Source organism: Sturnus vulgaris, chromosome 2 (assembly GCF_052056855.1).
Source record: "Sturnus vulgaris isolate bStuVul1 chromosome 2, bStuVul1.hap1, whole genome shotgun sequence".
Lineage (NCBI taxonomy): Eukaryota > Metazoa > Chordata > Aves > Passeriformes > Sturnidae > Sturnus > Sturnus vulgaris.
The window spans coordinates 82,034,885-82,052,564 of record NC_142244.1 but is presented as its reverse complement, the minus strand read 5'-3'; the positions used below and the strand labels follow the sequence as shown (position 1 = coordinate 82,052,564).

At 41.8% G+C, this 17,680-nt stretch overlaps 2 protein-coding genes across 2 annotated transcripts; one reads left to right on the top strand and one right to left on the bottom strand.

Annotated features, from left to right (window-relative positions):
• The first annotated feature begins 1,915 nt into the window (after positions 1–1,915).
• On the top strand, positions 1,916–10,910 carry POGLUT2 (protein O-glucosyltransferase 2). Its single transcript, XM_014873345.2, has 10 exons — positions 1,916–2,142; positions 3,559–3,764; positions 4,215–4,420; positions 5,032–5,109; positions 7,186–7,358; positions 8,316–8,553; positions 9,130–9,339; positions 9,689–9,778; positions 10,325–10,429; positions 10,648–10,910. Exons 1-10 carry the CDS (start codon positions 1,967–1,969, stop codon positions 10,663–10,665), a joined length of 1,500 nt encoding a protein of 499 aa, XP_014728831.2. The 5' UTR covers positions 1,916–1,966; the 3' UTR covers positions 10,666–10,910.
• Positions 10,911–11,885: 975 nt separating this feature from the next.
• On the bottom strand, positions 11,886–17,039 carry TEX30 (testis expressed 30). The gene is made up of 5 exons (XM_014873393.2): positions 16,977–17,039; positions 15,764–15,994; positions 14,681–14,732; positions 13,471–13,682; positions 11,886–12,291 (listed from the first exon to the last, which is right to left on the bottom strand). Exons 1-5 carry the CDS (start codon positions 16,992–16,994, stop codon positions 12,118–12,120), a joined length of 687 nt encoding a protein of 228 aa, XP_014728879.2. The 5' UTR covers positions 16,995–17,039; the 3' UTR covers positions 11,886–12,117.
• Between the last annotated feature and the right edge of the window lie 641 nt (positions 17,040–17,680).

Below are 17,680 nucleotides of genomic sequence, written 5' to 3'. Positions count from 1 at the left end.
GTGCCTCTATTCCCAGCAATACTTTCTATGAGAGGTGCTGCAATCTAATCTCCTCAATTGTTGGTGTTACTTGATGGTTCTCAGTGGTTAGGCAGAGCTGAGTTGCCAAAGTGCTCAAGCAATTGTGGATACAGCCATGTTTGCCATCCCCTGGACATCAGAAGACCTAGACCACGTTCAGTAGTTGATGTGGCTTCATCCTGACGCAACTTGCCCCTTGTAATGGAGAGCATCCCTTATGCCTCTGCCAGCTGGAAGCCTGTTGAGCCTTAATCGGCCAACAGCCTTTGATATAATTAAATAATTCTGCCTCCAAAGCGTTTTTATCTGAGCCAAATTATAGGCATTAGGATAGCAGCGATGTTGGCTTTGCCAGCCAAGACTAAAATTAGGTTATGTGATTTATCTTATAACTTGTTTGGGTGCTGACAAATAGTGCCAAATCTCTGAACTGATTCCCTGAGCTGCACTTATGTGGGGGGAAAAAAGCTGGAGGAGAGAACATCAGGAGGATGGAAGTGTGTCACCTTTACTTCATCACTGCTGTGCTTTTTTTAACATGTCAGTGCCATCATGCTGAGAGGAGGAAGGATGATCTGTGAATTCTACAGCTATCAAACTTCTTTTTAAATAAAAACATATTTAAAGTTCTCTTCCACTAGAGGAGACTGGCTTCTCTCATCCAACAAAATGTAAGCTGAGGAGTGTGATTTCTGCCTGTAAAACACATCAGGAGAGTAAAGATGAGAAAAGGAGAGGAGCTAAAGGGTCAGGGATATACAATAGTATGCAGAAAAATGTGTGAATTTTTGGACTGGAAATTGCAAGTCTTGTAACTGCTGAATGTCCTGAAAACTCATGTCAATGAGAACATAACAGGGCAAAAACTATGTCTTTAAAAGCTGGAGCTTGGTCATATTTAAGGAATTTTGTAATGAGGTTGTTAGTTAGAAAAGATTCTCTTCATCGACCCAAGTTGTCATTTCTCAGCTTGCAATTTTTCTCCAAACAAATGATTTTTGTGTGCTTTTCGCTAAGCATATTTGCAGTATTTCAAAATGTAAAATAAAAAATCTCTGAAATTCATGGGTCCTTGCTGATGACTTTCAATTTCTTGTACTGTTTGTCTTAACAAGAGAGAAGGAATAAGGAGCCGAGTTGAAAGTAGCTTAGAGGATTTTTCCAATCTAAATGACTCTGTAGGTCGTTAAGAACAGCATCAGTGTTTGGGACTAGCTCTCTGCACTTGGAGGCTGGATTGTTTGACAGACAAAGGGCCATGGAATCACCAAGGGCCCGCACTGCCCTGGTGGCAGCGGGTGAGATGCCCCCTCACCTCTGCTCCAGACAATCCCAGACCTGCACTACCGGCAGCTACACATCACAGCAGCACAAAACTGTGAGGGGAGGAAGGGACCTCGAAAGATCCTCTAATCCAACCCCCCGGCCAAGGCAGGGTCACCTGGAGCAGGTGGCATGGGAACACTGTGGGTTTGGAATGTCTCCTAGAGGAAGACTCCACGGCCTCCATGGGCAGCCCGTCCCAGGGCTTTGCCACCTTCCCATCCTTCAGCTGCTCTGGGGAGGATTTTGAAAACACATTTTCCTCATTGTGAACTCCAGTTCCCACCCTAATGTTTGAGAACGGAGTGAAGGCAGGCTGGGAGGCGGGGGGAAGAACTTCGGCTCACGGCACGGGTTAAACAGCGACTCGGAGACATCCGGATGCGTACCTCAGGGCCTCGGGCAAGGGCCAGCTGTCCCCATTGCCTTCCATGCGCTGGGTCCCAGCAATTCCCGGTGGCTCACCCGGCGCCTCCCGACCGGCCGGCGCCTCCCGGCAGCACCGCCCCGCGATGCCGCGGCCCCGCCCCATGGAGCCGCGCCGGGGGCGGGACTGCCCGGCGGCGGGCCGAGGGCAGGAGGCGGTGCCGGCGGTGTTCGTCCGTCGGGGGCAGCGCTGCCGATGCGTGCGCTGTGGCCGCTGTGCCTCGCCCTGGGAGCCGCGGCGGCGGCGGCCGCGGGCGGGGACGGGCGGCCGAGCGCCGAGCGCAGCGCCGTGTGGGGGCCCGGGCTGCGCGCCGCGGCCGCGCTCCCCGCGCGGTACTTCTATGTGCAGGCCGTGGACGCCCGAGGCAGGAGGTGAGGGCGGCGGCGGCGGCTTTTCGGGGACATTCTGGGCAGGGTCAAACCGGCAGGCTTGCGATTTGCTCGTAGAAAGGGCAGCCTCAAAACTCTCTACGTGACTATTTCTGCATATCGCTTGGCAAGAGCTAATTAATCTTTCCGAGGAGTATCAAATAACGGCGCGAGGGGATGAGATAAGAGGATGAAAACATTCAGCAGCAAAGCCTACGTGTTAGTCAGTGGAAAAATTCATGATTTATTCTCCTTTGTCAAAACTTTAGCAGTGACTAATACATTTAATTCGTTAGGCTCAGGCATCCTGCTTGTTTCCACTGTTGGAAGCATTAGTATTTCTCCTACGTGCCGAGGCATAAGATCAGTGGAATCATTTAGGAATTTCTCCATAGGTAAACTTCGTAGGAATTAAATAGGATGAGCAGCGATGGCTGTAAACTAAAATACAGGAAATTTCACCTCACCATGAGGAAAAACTTTCCCCCAGGGTGGCAGAGCACTGGAACAGGCAGCCCAGGCAGGCTGTGGAGTCTCCCTCTCTGGAGACATTGCAAACTCCCCTGGATACTTTCCTGTGTCACCTGCTGCAGGTGACCCTCCTTTGGTCAGGGGATTAGACTAGATGATCTCTGGTGGTCCTTTCCAACCTTAACAACTCTGTAATTTTCAGAGGATACTCACTGTTTTCCATTTATTTAGGAAAATTGGTCATATAACCTAGATAGGAGCTCAAAATGCTCCATCAAGGTCATCCAGATTAGGTGCACCATGGCTTGTGTGAGTATGAAAGCTGGCAATTCAGCTTAATTTAGGCAGTAAATACTTCTTGCATTTAATTGAACTGGGAGCTCTAGAGTATGTCTGGATGAGTTTTAGGAAAGGTGATGGGAGTAGCTGATCTGAGGAGTTACAGCCCAAGAGCCTGGTCACCACCTGGAAGAAAGGTGGGCAGAAGTTGACAGCATTTTGACTGCAACAACTTTGTTAATACATCAATGATATGTGATAACTTCATGATTATTCAGATTATTTTATTTGGTTTTATGGAGGTTTTTCTATGTTTGATATAGGGTAAATTATACAAAATATCTTATTTACACATTGAATTACATCATCCCTCTATAATTTTTCCCCTGGCTTTTTCCCCATGTAAGCTACCATAATGATAAGAAGTGTAACTTTGTTCTTTACTTCTTTAAATAATACCTGGAAAATAAGGCAATCTGAAAACATTTTGTTTCTGAATGTAAAATAATAGACTTATTAACCTGTTAAAGTGAACATTAGGATGTGCTTGTAGAGGTCTGACATGGCTCAGAGAAGTTGCTGGAAATCTGTTGCCGAGGAATGGACCATACTAAGAAATCTGTTGGATGTTTCCTTTGTTTATTAAGCTCCCACTTATTCTCTGGGTAGGTTCACTTCATCACCAGGTGAAAATGCATTCCAGGTGAAGATCACTGCTCCTGAAGAACAGTTTACTCGTGTTGGTGTGCAAGTATTGGACAGGAAAGATGGTTCCTTCCTCGTGAGGTATAGGATGTATGCGAGCTACAAAAGCCTGAGGATAGAAGTCAAAACTGGAGATAAGCATGTTGCAAAGTCTCCATATATTTTAAAAGGTAAGAAGCATCACTACACACAGGTTTCCTGTCATGGCTCCCAAAGTGGGTCCCAGAACGTCTTCTACTGCAAGCATAGGATTCTTTGGGACCTTGGTACTTCTCTGGACTATCAAATCCCATTGGAATTATGGATTCACTATATGCGTCCTACACATAGTATTCAAAATAATAAAAGGAAGCAAATGCTGTGAAACTGTTGCCTAATAAATACATACAGAGGTCCCACACAGAAGCTGATGTAGGTTGACATGACTCCATTAGAGTTTAAAAAAATTTCAGATATGGCTGAAAATGTCTGAAACATGTCAGAAACATGAAAACGCCATTTAGAGTTGCTGAAGTTTTGGCCCTAAGCAGTGAATGTTCAGTGCCTGACCCTGTTCTGTGATCTGAACAGCTCAATATTGTGACTTACTAAAAATAAAATAATAATTGTGTTCCCAATAGGACCTATTTACCATGAAAACTGTGACTGCCCTCAGGAGGAAAGCAGTGCATGGCTGGAAGAGATGAACTGCCCTCAAACCATTCCACAGATTCAAAGAGACCTAGCAAATTTTCCCGTTGTTGACCCAGATAAGATTGCAAAAGAAATTCCGCAGAGGTTTGGACAAAGACAGAGTTTATGTCACTACACCATCAAAGACAATGAGGTATGGAATCTGGTTGAAGTCCATATGGGAATTTGATGGCAGTCTGTCTGTTCCCAGTTGTAAAAGCTTCTTGTAGTGCGTTCTTTAAGAAGACTTTGCTTGCTTCTCTGTCCTTGAATACTTTGTAGTTTGTCCTACTTTGTAAGTGCTTTTTTGTCCACATTTCAGCTGAAACACAGCGAAAGCAAATTACTTCCCAGGCAACCAGTATGAGTACTGGGCACACACCCAAGTCTCCTAAATGCTAATTCAGTTTCCTGTTCTCTGAGCAATACTGCTGTGAGGTGTCACAATCATCTATTTTGAAGTGCATCAATAAATTACATTGTGCATAATTCTAAGGTAAAGAAATACCACTTTTAGCTGCACTGAGGATCAGAGCTGCCATTCTTCATAACAAAGATTTGTATATACTGTACTTATTTCAGTGAAGTTTTATATGGAAATTAGAAGAATGGAGCATCACAGAAATAGGCAACAGTTTCTGCTTCCATGAAACAGACTTCAAACATCTGCAAAAGCAAGCAAAGCTTGTAATTTTTTTTTTCATCACTTTTCTGTGATGAGATTTCTAAAAAAGTAAAACCAATAAAACCTTTGTTTATTTTCAGGTTTATATAAAGACATATGGAGAACATGTTGGGTTCAGAATTTTCATGGATGCCATTCTACTTTCTTTGACAAGAAAAGTGAGTACATCTGTGCAGCCACTTATTCTGCATGTCCTAATTTAAAGAAGCCTGGGCTTAAATAACATCAGCATATTTGTGGCTATTTCTGTTAAAAAATTCTTGCTCGTTGATTAATTATAGAGAGGTAATGGATTTTTCTTGTTTGAAACTGTCATGTTCTAGAATGCCATCTTATTAAGCATCACAAAAGTTAACTGAATAAGCAGGCTTTTATAGGTGAGTTTGACAAGCCAGGACAGGGTGTGTTGGTTTGGGGTTTTTTCTGTAGAATAAATAAATCATCCTGTAGCATCTAATAGAAAATTCTGTCTCTGCAGGTACATTGCTGCAAAAAGCTGAACACAAGTTAGTATAACATGTTAAAGAAATATCAAGTAATCTTTCCACTATCCTCAGGATTAGTAAGGGATGAGTTATGCTTCTCTGTCTGCCTTTGGGTGTCATGCTTTAAGGATTGCTGAATTGCTTACATTGCTGAACTAATATTGCACAGGAAAATGGGACAAATGACTAAATGTACAAATGAATATTAATTTAACTGGGGGTTGTTTCATCTAACACTGCCTACAGGAGGACATGATGTCTAAGGGAAGACATGAATGTAGACTACAATTATCTAAAAAATTGTTCTCTGGAAGATGGAAGTTAACTGTTCTTGGTGTCAGTAGTGTTGGACAAGAAATAATGGAGTTAAATTGCATCTAAGGACTTTAGACTTAAAAGCTCAAAAAGGACTGCTAACTCAAAAACCAGAAACTGTTTACAGATCCAGAAAACAGAGTCTATCTCAGTCTTATTAAATACCACTAAATAAGAATTTTTATTAGGATAGTGTCACTGAGTGACAGTACATAGTTGGTTGGAGAAGAAGATTTAAGCTGCTGAGTGATTCTGACACTGAGGATGTGCAGATAATACAATTTGTAGGGTTTATGCCCATTACAACCATTAGATGGCACTGTAGGAATGAAGTTTAGTGCTGAGCATTAGACTCAAGGGTGTAGCAAACACCCTTGGAAAGGAAAATAATATCTTCCACCATTTAGAAGGGTTTTTGATATTTGGCACATTATTAATTTCTTTTGATTTGAAAGAGGCAACTGAGGGGGATGTATTGGAGATGTACATTTCTTAAAAATGAAATGAAGAGAGTGAACTGAGATATAACATTAGTGCTGCACTGACCTTTTATGTGCCTTCAGGGTTCTGTAAAACACAGCCATATGTCATGTTTTGCCTTTTGCTCTCCAAACTGAACTTTCCTACCATTTTCAGTGTTTCCTCACAAAGCAGCTGGTTCTTCCTTTGGAAAACTACAAAGCTGCCTTTTTTTGTACCTTTTCTTACTTCACTTGAAAATACCCAAACCACACATAATGCGTAATACAGGGGTGCATCACAGTTTCATAAAGCAGCAAAATTATGCCCTCTGTCCTGCTTCCTGGCCATCAACAGTATTTTTCTTGCTTTTCGCTGTGACAGTTATTTCAGGTATAGTTCCACACTACCAAATACTTTAAATAAGTGATGATGCTATGTTTAATAATTAACTGAAGCACTGACTAAATGTGGTCTTCCCATAATGGCTGTTCATTTCTGTTTCTTCTTTTCTGTTGGATTTAGGCATCCTGCAGACACAGGGTGAATCAGATTACTGATGTGACAGAAAACTGATTTACCAGCCAGCATCAATTTTCCAGATAGTAACAAGGTGATCCAACTTACCTTGGAACTATACAATTGCTGACTAGGTCCCAGTGCTAGCCTGATAAAAAGATTGTGTGGCCAATCATGTAAAGTATAACAGGAAACTATCCTCTAAAAAGTGTGCTCCTATACCTTATGTGACTTTGTACGAATCTTCTTTTTAAAAAATACTATTTTGTATGCTTTAGTCTGTGGTCTCAGTACTTGGAACAGGTTTCTAAATGTCAGTGATTTATTGCAGGTACATTAAGTATATTAGACACCTGGCTATTTTTCCTCCTAGTGAGGTTGTTTTCAAAATGCAAGATGCCAGCAGAATACTGTTTTGTGTTAAACTGCATTTGTGCCTACTTTGCTTCCGTTTAGGTGAAAATGCCAGATGTAGAATTTTTTGTTAATTTGGGGGACTGGCCTCTGGAGAAAAGGAAGCCCCCACAGAACTTGCACCCGATCTTCTCATGGTGTGGGTCCAGTGAGTCAAAAGACATTGTCATGCCAACATATGACTTAACAGACTCAGTTTTGGAGACCATGGGACGGTAAGAAATGGCTTAAACTTTTTACAAAATTCCCAGTGAATGATCTTCCACAGAGACCTGTGTGTTAACAATATATTAACTGTTTTCATTTACTCATTGAGACACTAGCACCCTAGGTAGGCAGTGACTCTGTAATCAATATATTAACATTATACTTCACTGTTTCATTTCAAAAACCTAAATTTATCTAAGCATGGTCAAATCACTGAAAACAGCACTTAAGAGTGTTTCAAGGCTAGGCATTTGATTTTTTGCTTTGTTTCTCCTCTCATGAACTTGTTGACAACTGACCAGGTGTCTTTCTTTCCTGATTTTGTTAGAATCTGTTTTTTTGTGTACCTTTCAAATCCCAATGTAGCTATTGGGAATTCTCAAACTAGGAGCTACCATCTCCCACTTCGATTACTGACCATAACTAGCCTTGGCAACTGCTCTGTTCTGTCTTGAAACACCACAAAGACAGCTTGCTTCTAAGAAATCTTTGTAATCCATCTTGAACTTGTTTATCATTTCAATGCATTTAGTTCAGGTTCCTTTTTTTTTTTTTGTCAAGACTTTTTCTAAATTTGCTATCCCTTGCCCTCCCAATTTATATGTTTAATTTCTTAACATTTTTAAGGTTATGCAATATATTTTATTAAGCAAGTTACACTACCTTGCATCACCTCCTCTGGCAACCATATCCACTTTTAGTTATTTTTTTCCATGACAGCTGACAGGTATTGTTTCCACATGCCATGTTGTTGAACGATGCTGTCATGCCACATGCCTGTGAACTTAACACTCATTATCTGTTTCTGTTGCTGCAAATGACTGATACAGTAACACATCATGGTTTGCTCATGACTTGCCTTCCTCTTTGCTCTCTGCCTATGGGTACTGTGAACTCTTTTAAGTAACCGCACATAAAAAAGTTTCCAGCAGGCTTCACTATTAAATCACTTCTTTATTCTGCAGAGTCAGCCTGGATATGATGTCAGTCCAAGCAAACACTGGCCCATCGTGGGAAGACAAGAATACCACAGCCTTCTGGAGAGGACGTGACAGCCGCAAAGAGAGGCTTGAGCTTGTAAAACTCAGCAGGAAATACCCAGAGATCATAGATGCTGCTTTTACAAACTTTTTTTTCTTTAAACATGATGAAAGCCTCTATGGCCCTATCGTTAAGCACATTTCATTTTTTGATTTTTTTAAGGTAAGCCACTAATCATTTTTCATAGAACTCAGTTCTCACTGTTTCCCATTATCAAATAACTTAGCATGTATTATTGAAAACAAAGTGATTTTTAGTTTCTCAGGACACCACCAGTAACAAGCATGACTAGACATCCCTCCACAGTGGGATTAACTGCTATGTAGCTCTTATCCTCAGGATAGTAATGTCTGATTTACATCTAAAGCTTCTGTAGCCTTATGTAATCTATGTAACTTCAAGTTCCTTTTTATTTCTTTTTCCTGATTCAGTGATCAGGACTACTAACATAACTAACATAGTGGGAAAATCGGTGGATGAAGTGGCACATCTACCCTCACATCCAAGGATGGGCACCTAAGAATTCCTGGAGAACTTAATTGATGAAGCTCTGTGTACCCTGCACTGTGATGAATTCCAATCTAGATAATAAAAGCTTCTTAGACATTGATGCTTGCCTAGCCAGTGCTACCTGTCTCAATATCGGCAAGTCAGTAACACCAGTGCCCTCAGAATATAACCTAACCAAGCCACTGGGATCTTGTGGTTTTTAATAACTTCTGGTCCTTTTCTTTCCAGTATAAATATCAAATTAATATTGATGGCACAGTGGCAGCATACAGATTGCCTTATCTACTAGCAGGAAACAGTGTGGTGCTAAAGCAAGACTCCATCTACTATGAGCACTTTTATAACGAGCTACAGCCATGGAAACATTACATCCCATTTAAAAGTGACCTGAGTGATCTGCTAGAAAAACTACAGTGGGCAAAAGATCATGATGAAGAGGTAAAATACGCATTTAGAAGTACATAGTAATGTTTCTAGAAGAGAACAAAAACTGAATTTCTTGAAAACAAAGCAAAAAATATACTGGAACTTGAAATTTATTTTCATCAACTCTACAAACAAGAATAACACCTAAAAATGTATATTGTCCTTTATTTGAAATCAAATTGAACTTCAGGGAAAAAAAAAGAGTATTTTCTGAGCAATGCCTTAACTTTTAAAAAGAATGTTTTATTTAATTTCTTCTAAACTGTCAACATCATTTGTAACTCCACAACCAACAGTAGCACCCTGAAATGAATACCAGTTCTGGGCAATAAAAAAACCAAACTTTCATTTTCTTTGACAGGCAAAAAATATTGCAAAATCTGGACAGGAATTTGCAAGAAACAATCTCATGGGAGACCACATTTTTTGTTACTATTTCAAACTTTTCCAGGTCAGTATATTTTTAACAGCTACTGGCACAGAAATAGAAATCACACAGCAAGAATTTAGGGCAGCAGAGCTGCTGGAAATTGGCCAGTCTGCTACTTGAAGCTACGAAGCAAGCAACAGCAATTAAAATCTTCATTTGGTTTGCAAACATTGTATTCAATTATATCCTATGCAACCCCTTAAGACTACACTGGCTCTTTGAGAGGCAGTGGGATCCCATAAATCTTGATCTAATCTGCCAGAATATGTTGCCCACAATGATCAAAGAATTCCACATCAGACGCACACCCTGTGAACCACAGCTGAAAATATCTGTGCATTAGCACCGAGATACTGAACTCCAGGGAGGCACCGAAGGGGCTCCCGTCTGCAGCTGAGTGTTCCCTCATCCTGTCTTGTCTGTGACAAGAGTCTGCAGGAACAGATTAGATTGTGTAGCCCCAGAGCTTTTACAGAATCACTCAGCTGAGTTGGTGCAGTATTGGCAACCAGATGTACAGTCTAAAAAATTTGTGAATTAATGATACCTTCCTTTTCTTAAAACTAGGAATATGCCAGCTTACAAGTGAGTGAACCAAAAATCAGAGATGGGATGGAGAAGGTGCAGCAGCCTGATGATGACCTTTTCCCATGCACTTGCCACCGAAAAAAGGTACAGTACATGCAGAGTTAAATGTAAAGTGCTGAGTGTCTTCAGTTCCTGTTCAGCCCCACTGGAGCAGGACTGCTCAGTGCCCCACAGTATCAGTTATCAGGCCAGGCCATTAACACCTATCGAACTTAGAAACACTTCTTGATGTATTTGCAGGACTAGACAGTGAAAAATTAGGCTTCCAGTTAACTGAAATGTTTCTTCTTTTTTGACTGCAGGCCAAAGATGAACTCTGACAGAAGTAAATAATTTTTTCAGTATTTACCTACATTCAGACTTTCTTCTTAAAGAAAGAAGAAAAGTCTGGATTAATATACCCATGGATAACATCAGTGGGTATTTTGAAGTTTACCATTTCATGATTGACATACGGAAGAAAACAAAGCACCCCCGATTTCCTTTTTATCATGCAGTGGTGGCAGAGCCTTATTCAAACACATTTTTATAATTTCTTTTTTAAATAAAAAACATGTTTGTATCAGTCATGTGTTCCTGTCCTGAGTTACCTTGGAAATGCAGATACTTTTTATTCATGTTTGTTTATAGTGAGTCTTTTCACAAACATGAAACTGTTCTACAAAAATGGGCAGATGAGAATTGTACTCCTTCCCCTCTACTCTGCCTGTCTATCTATCTGCCCATCCAAAGGCATCTTTTTTCAGACCATAACTTTGCCTCTTCTGAGAGAATCTCAAAGACAATGCTGTGGGGTTCATAATAAATCTAGTTAACCTGAAGGAAACCACACTTCCACTATTGCTGTAAGCTTAGTTATACCAACAGGTTACTCACAGCCCATAATGAGAAATGCTGCAGCTGCCAGTATATACAAAGTGTTTTCATCCACTCTTCAGTGTCAGAGCTCAGACAGGGACCCGAGTTCCTCCTGTCACAATGGGTGCAGAACTAGTTCCTGCTCTAGGAGTTCCTCCATCACTAAATACCATTTGTGTATCAGTTTTTATTTATCAGAGGGTGTCTCTGATCAGTCCTCTACAGAAAGGACATTGTTGAAGGGGACTTCTCAAAATTGAACCATGTTCTTTGCTCCACATGCCCAGCTGTGCCTGCATTACCTCCTCCCCACACAGACAGAATCTGGCTCCCTAAGGTGGCAGACACTGTAAACAACCAAAGATTCCTCTCCCTGCCTCACTGGTTTGGAAGCACCTGGGAAGGCCAGCACACAGCACCAAAGCAAAGCAGTACACCAGGCTCACCTGCCTCAGGGGATGTACTGGCAGAACCCTACAAATCAGAAGGTTTTAATTGCAAGTGAGTACAGCATCAGTTATACACTCAGGAAATGAAGACTCCTAAAGGTACACTGTCCAAGTTGATTTTTTCCAGTATATTACTTCAAATATTGGTCAAAAGCATTACTTAATCCTCTGCATTCCCAAGTATTGAATATGGTTATTTGCATAGAAACATAGAGAACAATGCTGTCATGATATATTTTCTGTCCTTCAAGAAGGTCTTTATTGTTTTGCATATTTTAAAAATTAATACAAAGTTTTATGTACATTTGCACTTAGACCTCTGGAAAGATTGGTTTTTAAAAAAGTATGGCTCTAAAAAATAACAAACCCCTTATTTGCCACATTTAGGAAAAAATAAATGAACAAATCCCTTATTTGCTACATTTAGGAAAAAAATAAATGAAGATGCTGCTCAGACACTGCAAATTATTTGTGCTGCAGCTGAACATTCTCTCGAAGCCAAGAAAAAACTTGTGCATTTATTTCTTCCGTGACATCGTTTGTTGTTCGTCCTTTGACCGCCATCCCATGGTTTGCTTTATCAATCCAATGGATTTTTTTAGGGGCTTTCATTTTGCTCACCACACCTTCTAGCAATTGCTGTGGAGAAAATAAGAAGGCAAGTATTAGAGAATTGGCTGCTACAAACTGAAACACCTAGATGTCTCCTGCTTTGCCTGTGTAATGCAAAATAGGCAGCTCCTAAAAACCAAATAGATCGGAGTGCACTTGAAAAACACCTTGATGGGAAAATTGGATGTATTCTCTATTCAAGAAATGAATACTGGGATCTGCTCAAAGCTTTGCCCTCACTCAAATAGAGAATAGCAGAAAATTAGAACTTCAGAACCTGCACAGGTCACAGCCCTGTGCAGGCACCCTCCCCATACTGACAAAGGAATCTATATTAACTGTCAGAGGGTAATGCTGGCAGTAAAATTATAGAATTGAAGCCAGATTTGTCTACAGAGGCAGTGTAGCAATGTAATTCCTTAGGGAGTGGCTTTGACACTGTTGAAATTTCTCAGCAAACAGATCTAAAAACCTGAACAGCTCACAAAGTCAAAGATTCCTCCACTAGGAGGGTACTCCAAGGATCTGCTGGTCACTAGCCTGACTTATTTTGGTGACAAGTCCTCACAAAAGCACTATGACTCCTTAGAAATTGACCAAGCATGGAAAACGTCAATTGCACCTAGCCCCAAATTCAAGCTGACTTGTTCAAGAACAACAGATACCTGTTTGCAAGAAAACATGGCAGAAAAGCACTGCTTCCCTACCTCTGTACACCTGCTCTTCATCTCTACAAAAATATCACTTTCTGCCACAGAAGCCTGGCTTGGGGGTAGAACTGCTTTGCTAGAGGAATTGGCCATGAAAATGTGACCAATGTGAAATTGGTGGCACAGCCCAGGTTTTGTAAATTGAAATGGTTAAAACAAAATAGCAAATAATTCACTCCTTCCATTTATTTAGCAGTAACTCACTCCACTTTTAATTTGTTCATTCCTATCTAAACCATTTAAATCAGAGCTATTTCAGTGACCCAAAGATGAGCTTGCTAAAGTGGAAGATCAAGCATGATCCATTAAGTTTTAAGCAGCAAAAGGAAGCACTGCCAGGCTTCCTTGTGTCTGATGAAGTTTTTCTACCCAAGGCTTCCCTCAGAAGACACCTACTTAGGGAAGGCTGTTAATCAGGTGACATACAGGCATCACTGAGGCTCATTGCTGCTCCTCCAGACTGCCCTTTCATAGCAGGATTTACAGGGGTACTTACTTTTTCGCACATCTCATCTGCTGATCCTGAGACAAACAGTACTGGACACCTGATCAGTAATAAATCCTCATCCCGGAGCTTGGACTGCAGCTTTGGTCGATGCAATGGGTAAGATAAACACACAAGACCTTGAATGAAACCATCATCATCATCATCACCCTGGCTCAGCTGACGTATCACAGAGGCAGCAGCTCGTGAGCCCATGGAACGGCCTTTCTCCCATGTAGAAATAAAGGAAAAAAGTATTGTTTGCTGTTACCTCATCTACGTTCTGGTTTAGTAAACTCCCAAAACCAATCCAACTGAGTATATTTCAAGTGACACGAAATGCTAGGGATGTTCTACTTAATGAAAAATATTAATCCTAATTTCAACATTTTCTGCTAAGGTATTTGTCCAGTTGTAACATTTTCATCCCTGCTTAAAAAAGAAGGGGAAAAGAAAATATAAATGGATAGAGATCCCTTGCAATACTGTAAGAAACAACAGCCCATCCTGGGGACAAGGGAAGAGAGGTCCTACACTCCAGAGCCTGGAAATCTGGGATAGCCATATTATCCTGTATCATTATTTTCATGCAGCCTCAATTTGCTCAAATTCAAAACAAAATGCTGTGCTCGATTTCACTTAGCTCACAAAACAAATCCAGCAAGTCTTCATGCACACCTTGAACTTGAACATGAGGTTGGTCAGTAACAGGAATATCAAAATATCTCCTCAAAGAGGAGGCATATGAGCTGACAGTGCACTGGGTGTTACAAATGACTAGTTCTTACAGCAGCACAGATTTGATTTCACTTAAGAGAAAACTAAGAATTCCACTCATCAAGATATTCCTAACCGCCCCCCCCCAACTATTCCCCTTTTCACATAACATAGCTGACTTTTTTTATCTGCTACTAGGTTTTAATTACCAAAATCTGTTTTGGGAGAACTGTTTTTCATTTACCAGTAACCAGAATTATTCAAGACCTGCAGTTAAAAAGCACACATGGATAATCAGAAAATTCATGCCCTATAAATTTTAAGTTTTCTCCCAAAGCACCTGGAAAATACAATCTATTGCTCTTTCTCTCCTCTTGTGCAGTATGATCTATGATATCATAAGGAGGGTTCATTCACTTCTCACCAAAGTGGGATAGACTTGGAACACTTACAGATTGCTATTATTAGAGATAATAGAGAAAATTATTGATAATAAAAACAATACCTGCAAGGAAAACACCAGAAAGTTTATAATCATCAGAAAGTTTTAAGTATTCCTAAAGAAATAAAAGAAAGAGAAGCATTACAAGTCAGAATTAAGACAGCTGGGAAGCTGGGGATCTCTTCTGTTTGTAGCTTCTACACAGAAAATAGGAAGGTCTTCCAGCACTGCAGATTAAACAAAGAACAGATACATACAAGGTGCTCTCTCGGGTCTTATCACACAAATGGTTTCATAACATTTTCCAGCAATAACATAAACATAATGAATTTCACATTAGCTCTCAGCAAGTCTAAAATATCAGATGCCCTATCAAGTTACCAAAACATAAGTGTTTACTATATATCAACTCAGTTACAGTAATAGACCACCATGCACACTACTCGCCCATCAAAAGGCAAAGCAGGTTGGCAAAAATGCCCTTCATTGAGGTTATGTATATGCAATTAAGTTTGTGACACGATCAGTTAAGTCCAACGGAAAAGATAAAATTCAGCAACATTTTTTCAGGTTTTAGGAGATAACTAATGAGATGCTATCCTAGCAGATGCCTCCAAATTACCTTTACATAGCAGCTTATTAACATAAATGCACTAACAACATCGTGCTTCTTCTATAAAGACTGGAGATGCCCATTAAAGACAGCAAAGTCTGACTTCAAATTAGTGTACATATAATCACAATGATATAATACAAAATTTCTTCAGAACTGGACTTTGTTCCCCTATAAAAATGCCTCCTGCTCAATGCAAGCCAATCAGTCCTAAATTCTTCACTGAGCTCGTTTGCATCCTAAATTCTTCCACTTTTTGCAAGCTCTAAATTTTCCCATTAAACACCCTTGGTTTTTGTCAAGCTTTTCTTTCTCCTTGAACTCAAACCCACATGTTTGTGGCAGCTGTTCCAGCTGCTGCCCACCTAAGAACTGCTTCCGCTGTTTCTGTTCACACACACTGCTCCATTTACCTAAACATTGGTTCTAATTTTCCCACTGTTGCTTGACTAATCTCTGGCTGTAATTTAAGAAAGCTGGAAGACAACACCCATGGATCTAAGCTTTGGTCCAAGAATTTGGTCACTCCTTACCACAACTGCTTTGAAAGCCTTAGTCCTGTAAGCAACATTAAGGCCTTTGCAAGTAAACCGCAGGCACAGAACTCCATGGGATGCAAGGTAGGCTGCCAAGGACACTAAGTGAGGGAAGTTCATGTCTCCTCCAGCTCCATGAGTAAGAATCACTCCATATACTGGTTTCTTCTCGGGGACAGAAAAGATAGCATCAAGGTATTTGTTCCCAAAAGGTATTTTCACTTTAACCTAGAAATGAAACAAAACCCAATATTACAAAAAACAAGAACAAAGTGTTCCCACTCCTACACGTCTACACATTATTATGAAGAAAAATCAGACAAGAAGTAAACCAAAATTGCCAGCCTGTTTTTATTTCTTCTGTTTGAGTACTAAATGAGTAACTGCACCTCTGGTTCAAAGATTTTCCATACAATAATGGGCAAGTCACTTTATGACTCTACACCTTATGTTCTACATTAGAAAATGAAGCTTCAAAGCATAAACTGATATGATTCTGACCCCATGTATCCATGCCTAGCTTTTCCAGACCTAACTAGCTGCCTAAATTATAAGAATATCACATTAACACAGCCTAGCAAACAGTTTGAAATCACACACTGCTAACCACAGAGTGAAGCAGCAGCCTGCACAGAGGCAAGGACTGAACCTTCGCCAGGGACAGGAGACAGCACAGGGTCAGCCAAAGCTCCAGGGGGACACAGGGCCTCCTTCTATCAGCACAGACAGCTGGAGGAGCTGATCAGACACAAGAGCTGCTTATGTTTTGCAGAATGAACGGAGACTGGGCAGCACAAGTGCACCTTCAGAGAGCAACAAGCTCAGCTTTAGTCACTGCTGTGTTCCGAACGCGTTCTTTGGCAGCACACCGCAGAAGAGCTGCACAGCCGAGGGCGGTGCTCCCTCAGCGGCCGTGCCGAGCTGCGGCCTCCGCAGTCCCTGGACGGGGCGGCAGGGCCAGGCAAGGGCACGGCGGATGAGCCAAGGCCAGCGGCACAGCCGCCACCATGGATACACCTCTCCTGGGAAGGCAGAGGCGGCAGCGCACCTACCCCGCCCCCCCCCCCCCCCCCCCCAGCTCCAGGGCCTCCTCAGAGGACAGGGGCAGCTGCCACGGGTGCCATCCCCAGGGAAGGCAGGAGCCCGCACATCCATCCCCAGGGAAGGCAGGAGTCCACACACCCCACGGGCGGCAGGCACGCGCCCATACCTCCACCGGCCCGCTCATCCCGGCCGTGACGTCACGTGAGTGACAGCCCCCCGCGCCAGTCTCTCCGCGCGGCCCCGCTGCCGCGGCGCTGATTGGTCAGATTGACTGATTGGCCCGGCCCCGCCCCGGGGGCTCGCGGCCTGCACGGTGGATCGGGAGGTGTGGGTGGACATGGATTAGGCCGTGTAAAATAAATAAAATAACCATAAATAAATAATGCTCCACATAAATTGTTTTCATTCACCCATGTGTACAAAAATTCCACGGACTGCTAGGTGGTAATTCAGCACAAATAAAGCCAATTGTTCAGTGATTGCTCAGAAAGTCAGGTTCTTATTGACTTCGGGGAGTATAGATGAGGTGTTATAACAATGAGTTATGGAATCACAGAATCATTTAGGTTGGAAGCGACCACTGAGACCATTGACTCCAACCTACGACTGAACACCACCAAGTCAACAAGACCAGGCGCTGAGTGCCACATTCAATCATTTCTTGAGCTCCTTCCAGGGATGGCGACTCCACCACCTCCTCGGGCAGCGCATTGCAATGTGTAGAAACCCTTTCCATTAAGAAATTGCTCCTGATGTCTAACCTGAACCTCGCCTGGCACTGCTTGAGGCCATTTTCTCTTGCCATGTTACTGGTTGCTTGGGAGAAGAGACACCTCCCAACTGCCTGCAGCCTCCTTTCAGGTGGCTGTA

Bases quoted from the DNA above. Each gene is read 5' to 3' on its own strand.
- POGLUT2 (XM_014873345.2), top strand. From the start codon at position 1,967: ATGCGTGCGCTGTGGCCGCTGTGCCTCGCCCTGGGAGCCGCGGCGGCG. The intron at 3,765-4,214 runs GTAAGAAGCATC...TGTTCCCAATAG, and splicing joins GTCTCCATATATTTTAAAAG to GACCTATTTACCATGAAAAC. The intron at 9,779-10,324 runs GTCAGTATATTT...TCTTAAAACTAG, and splicing joins ACTATTTCAAACTTTTCCAG to GAATATGCCAGCTTACAAGT.
- TEX30 (XM_014873393.2), bottom strand. The intron at 14,733-15,763 runs GTAAGGAGTGAC...TTATTTCTTTAG, and splicing joins AGGCTTTCAAAGCAGTTGTG to GAATACTTAAAACTTTCTGA. The intron at 12,292-13,470 runs GTAAGTACCCCT...TTTTCTCCACAG, and splicing joins CAGATGAGATGTGCGAAAAA to CAATTGCTAGAAGGTGTGGT.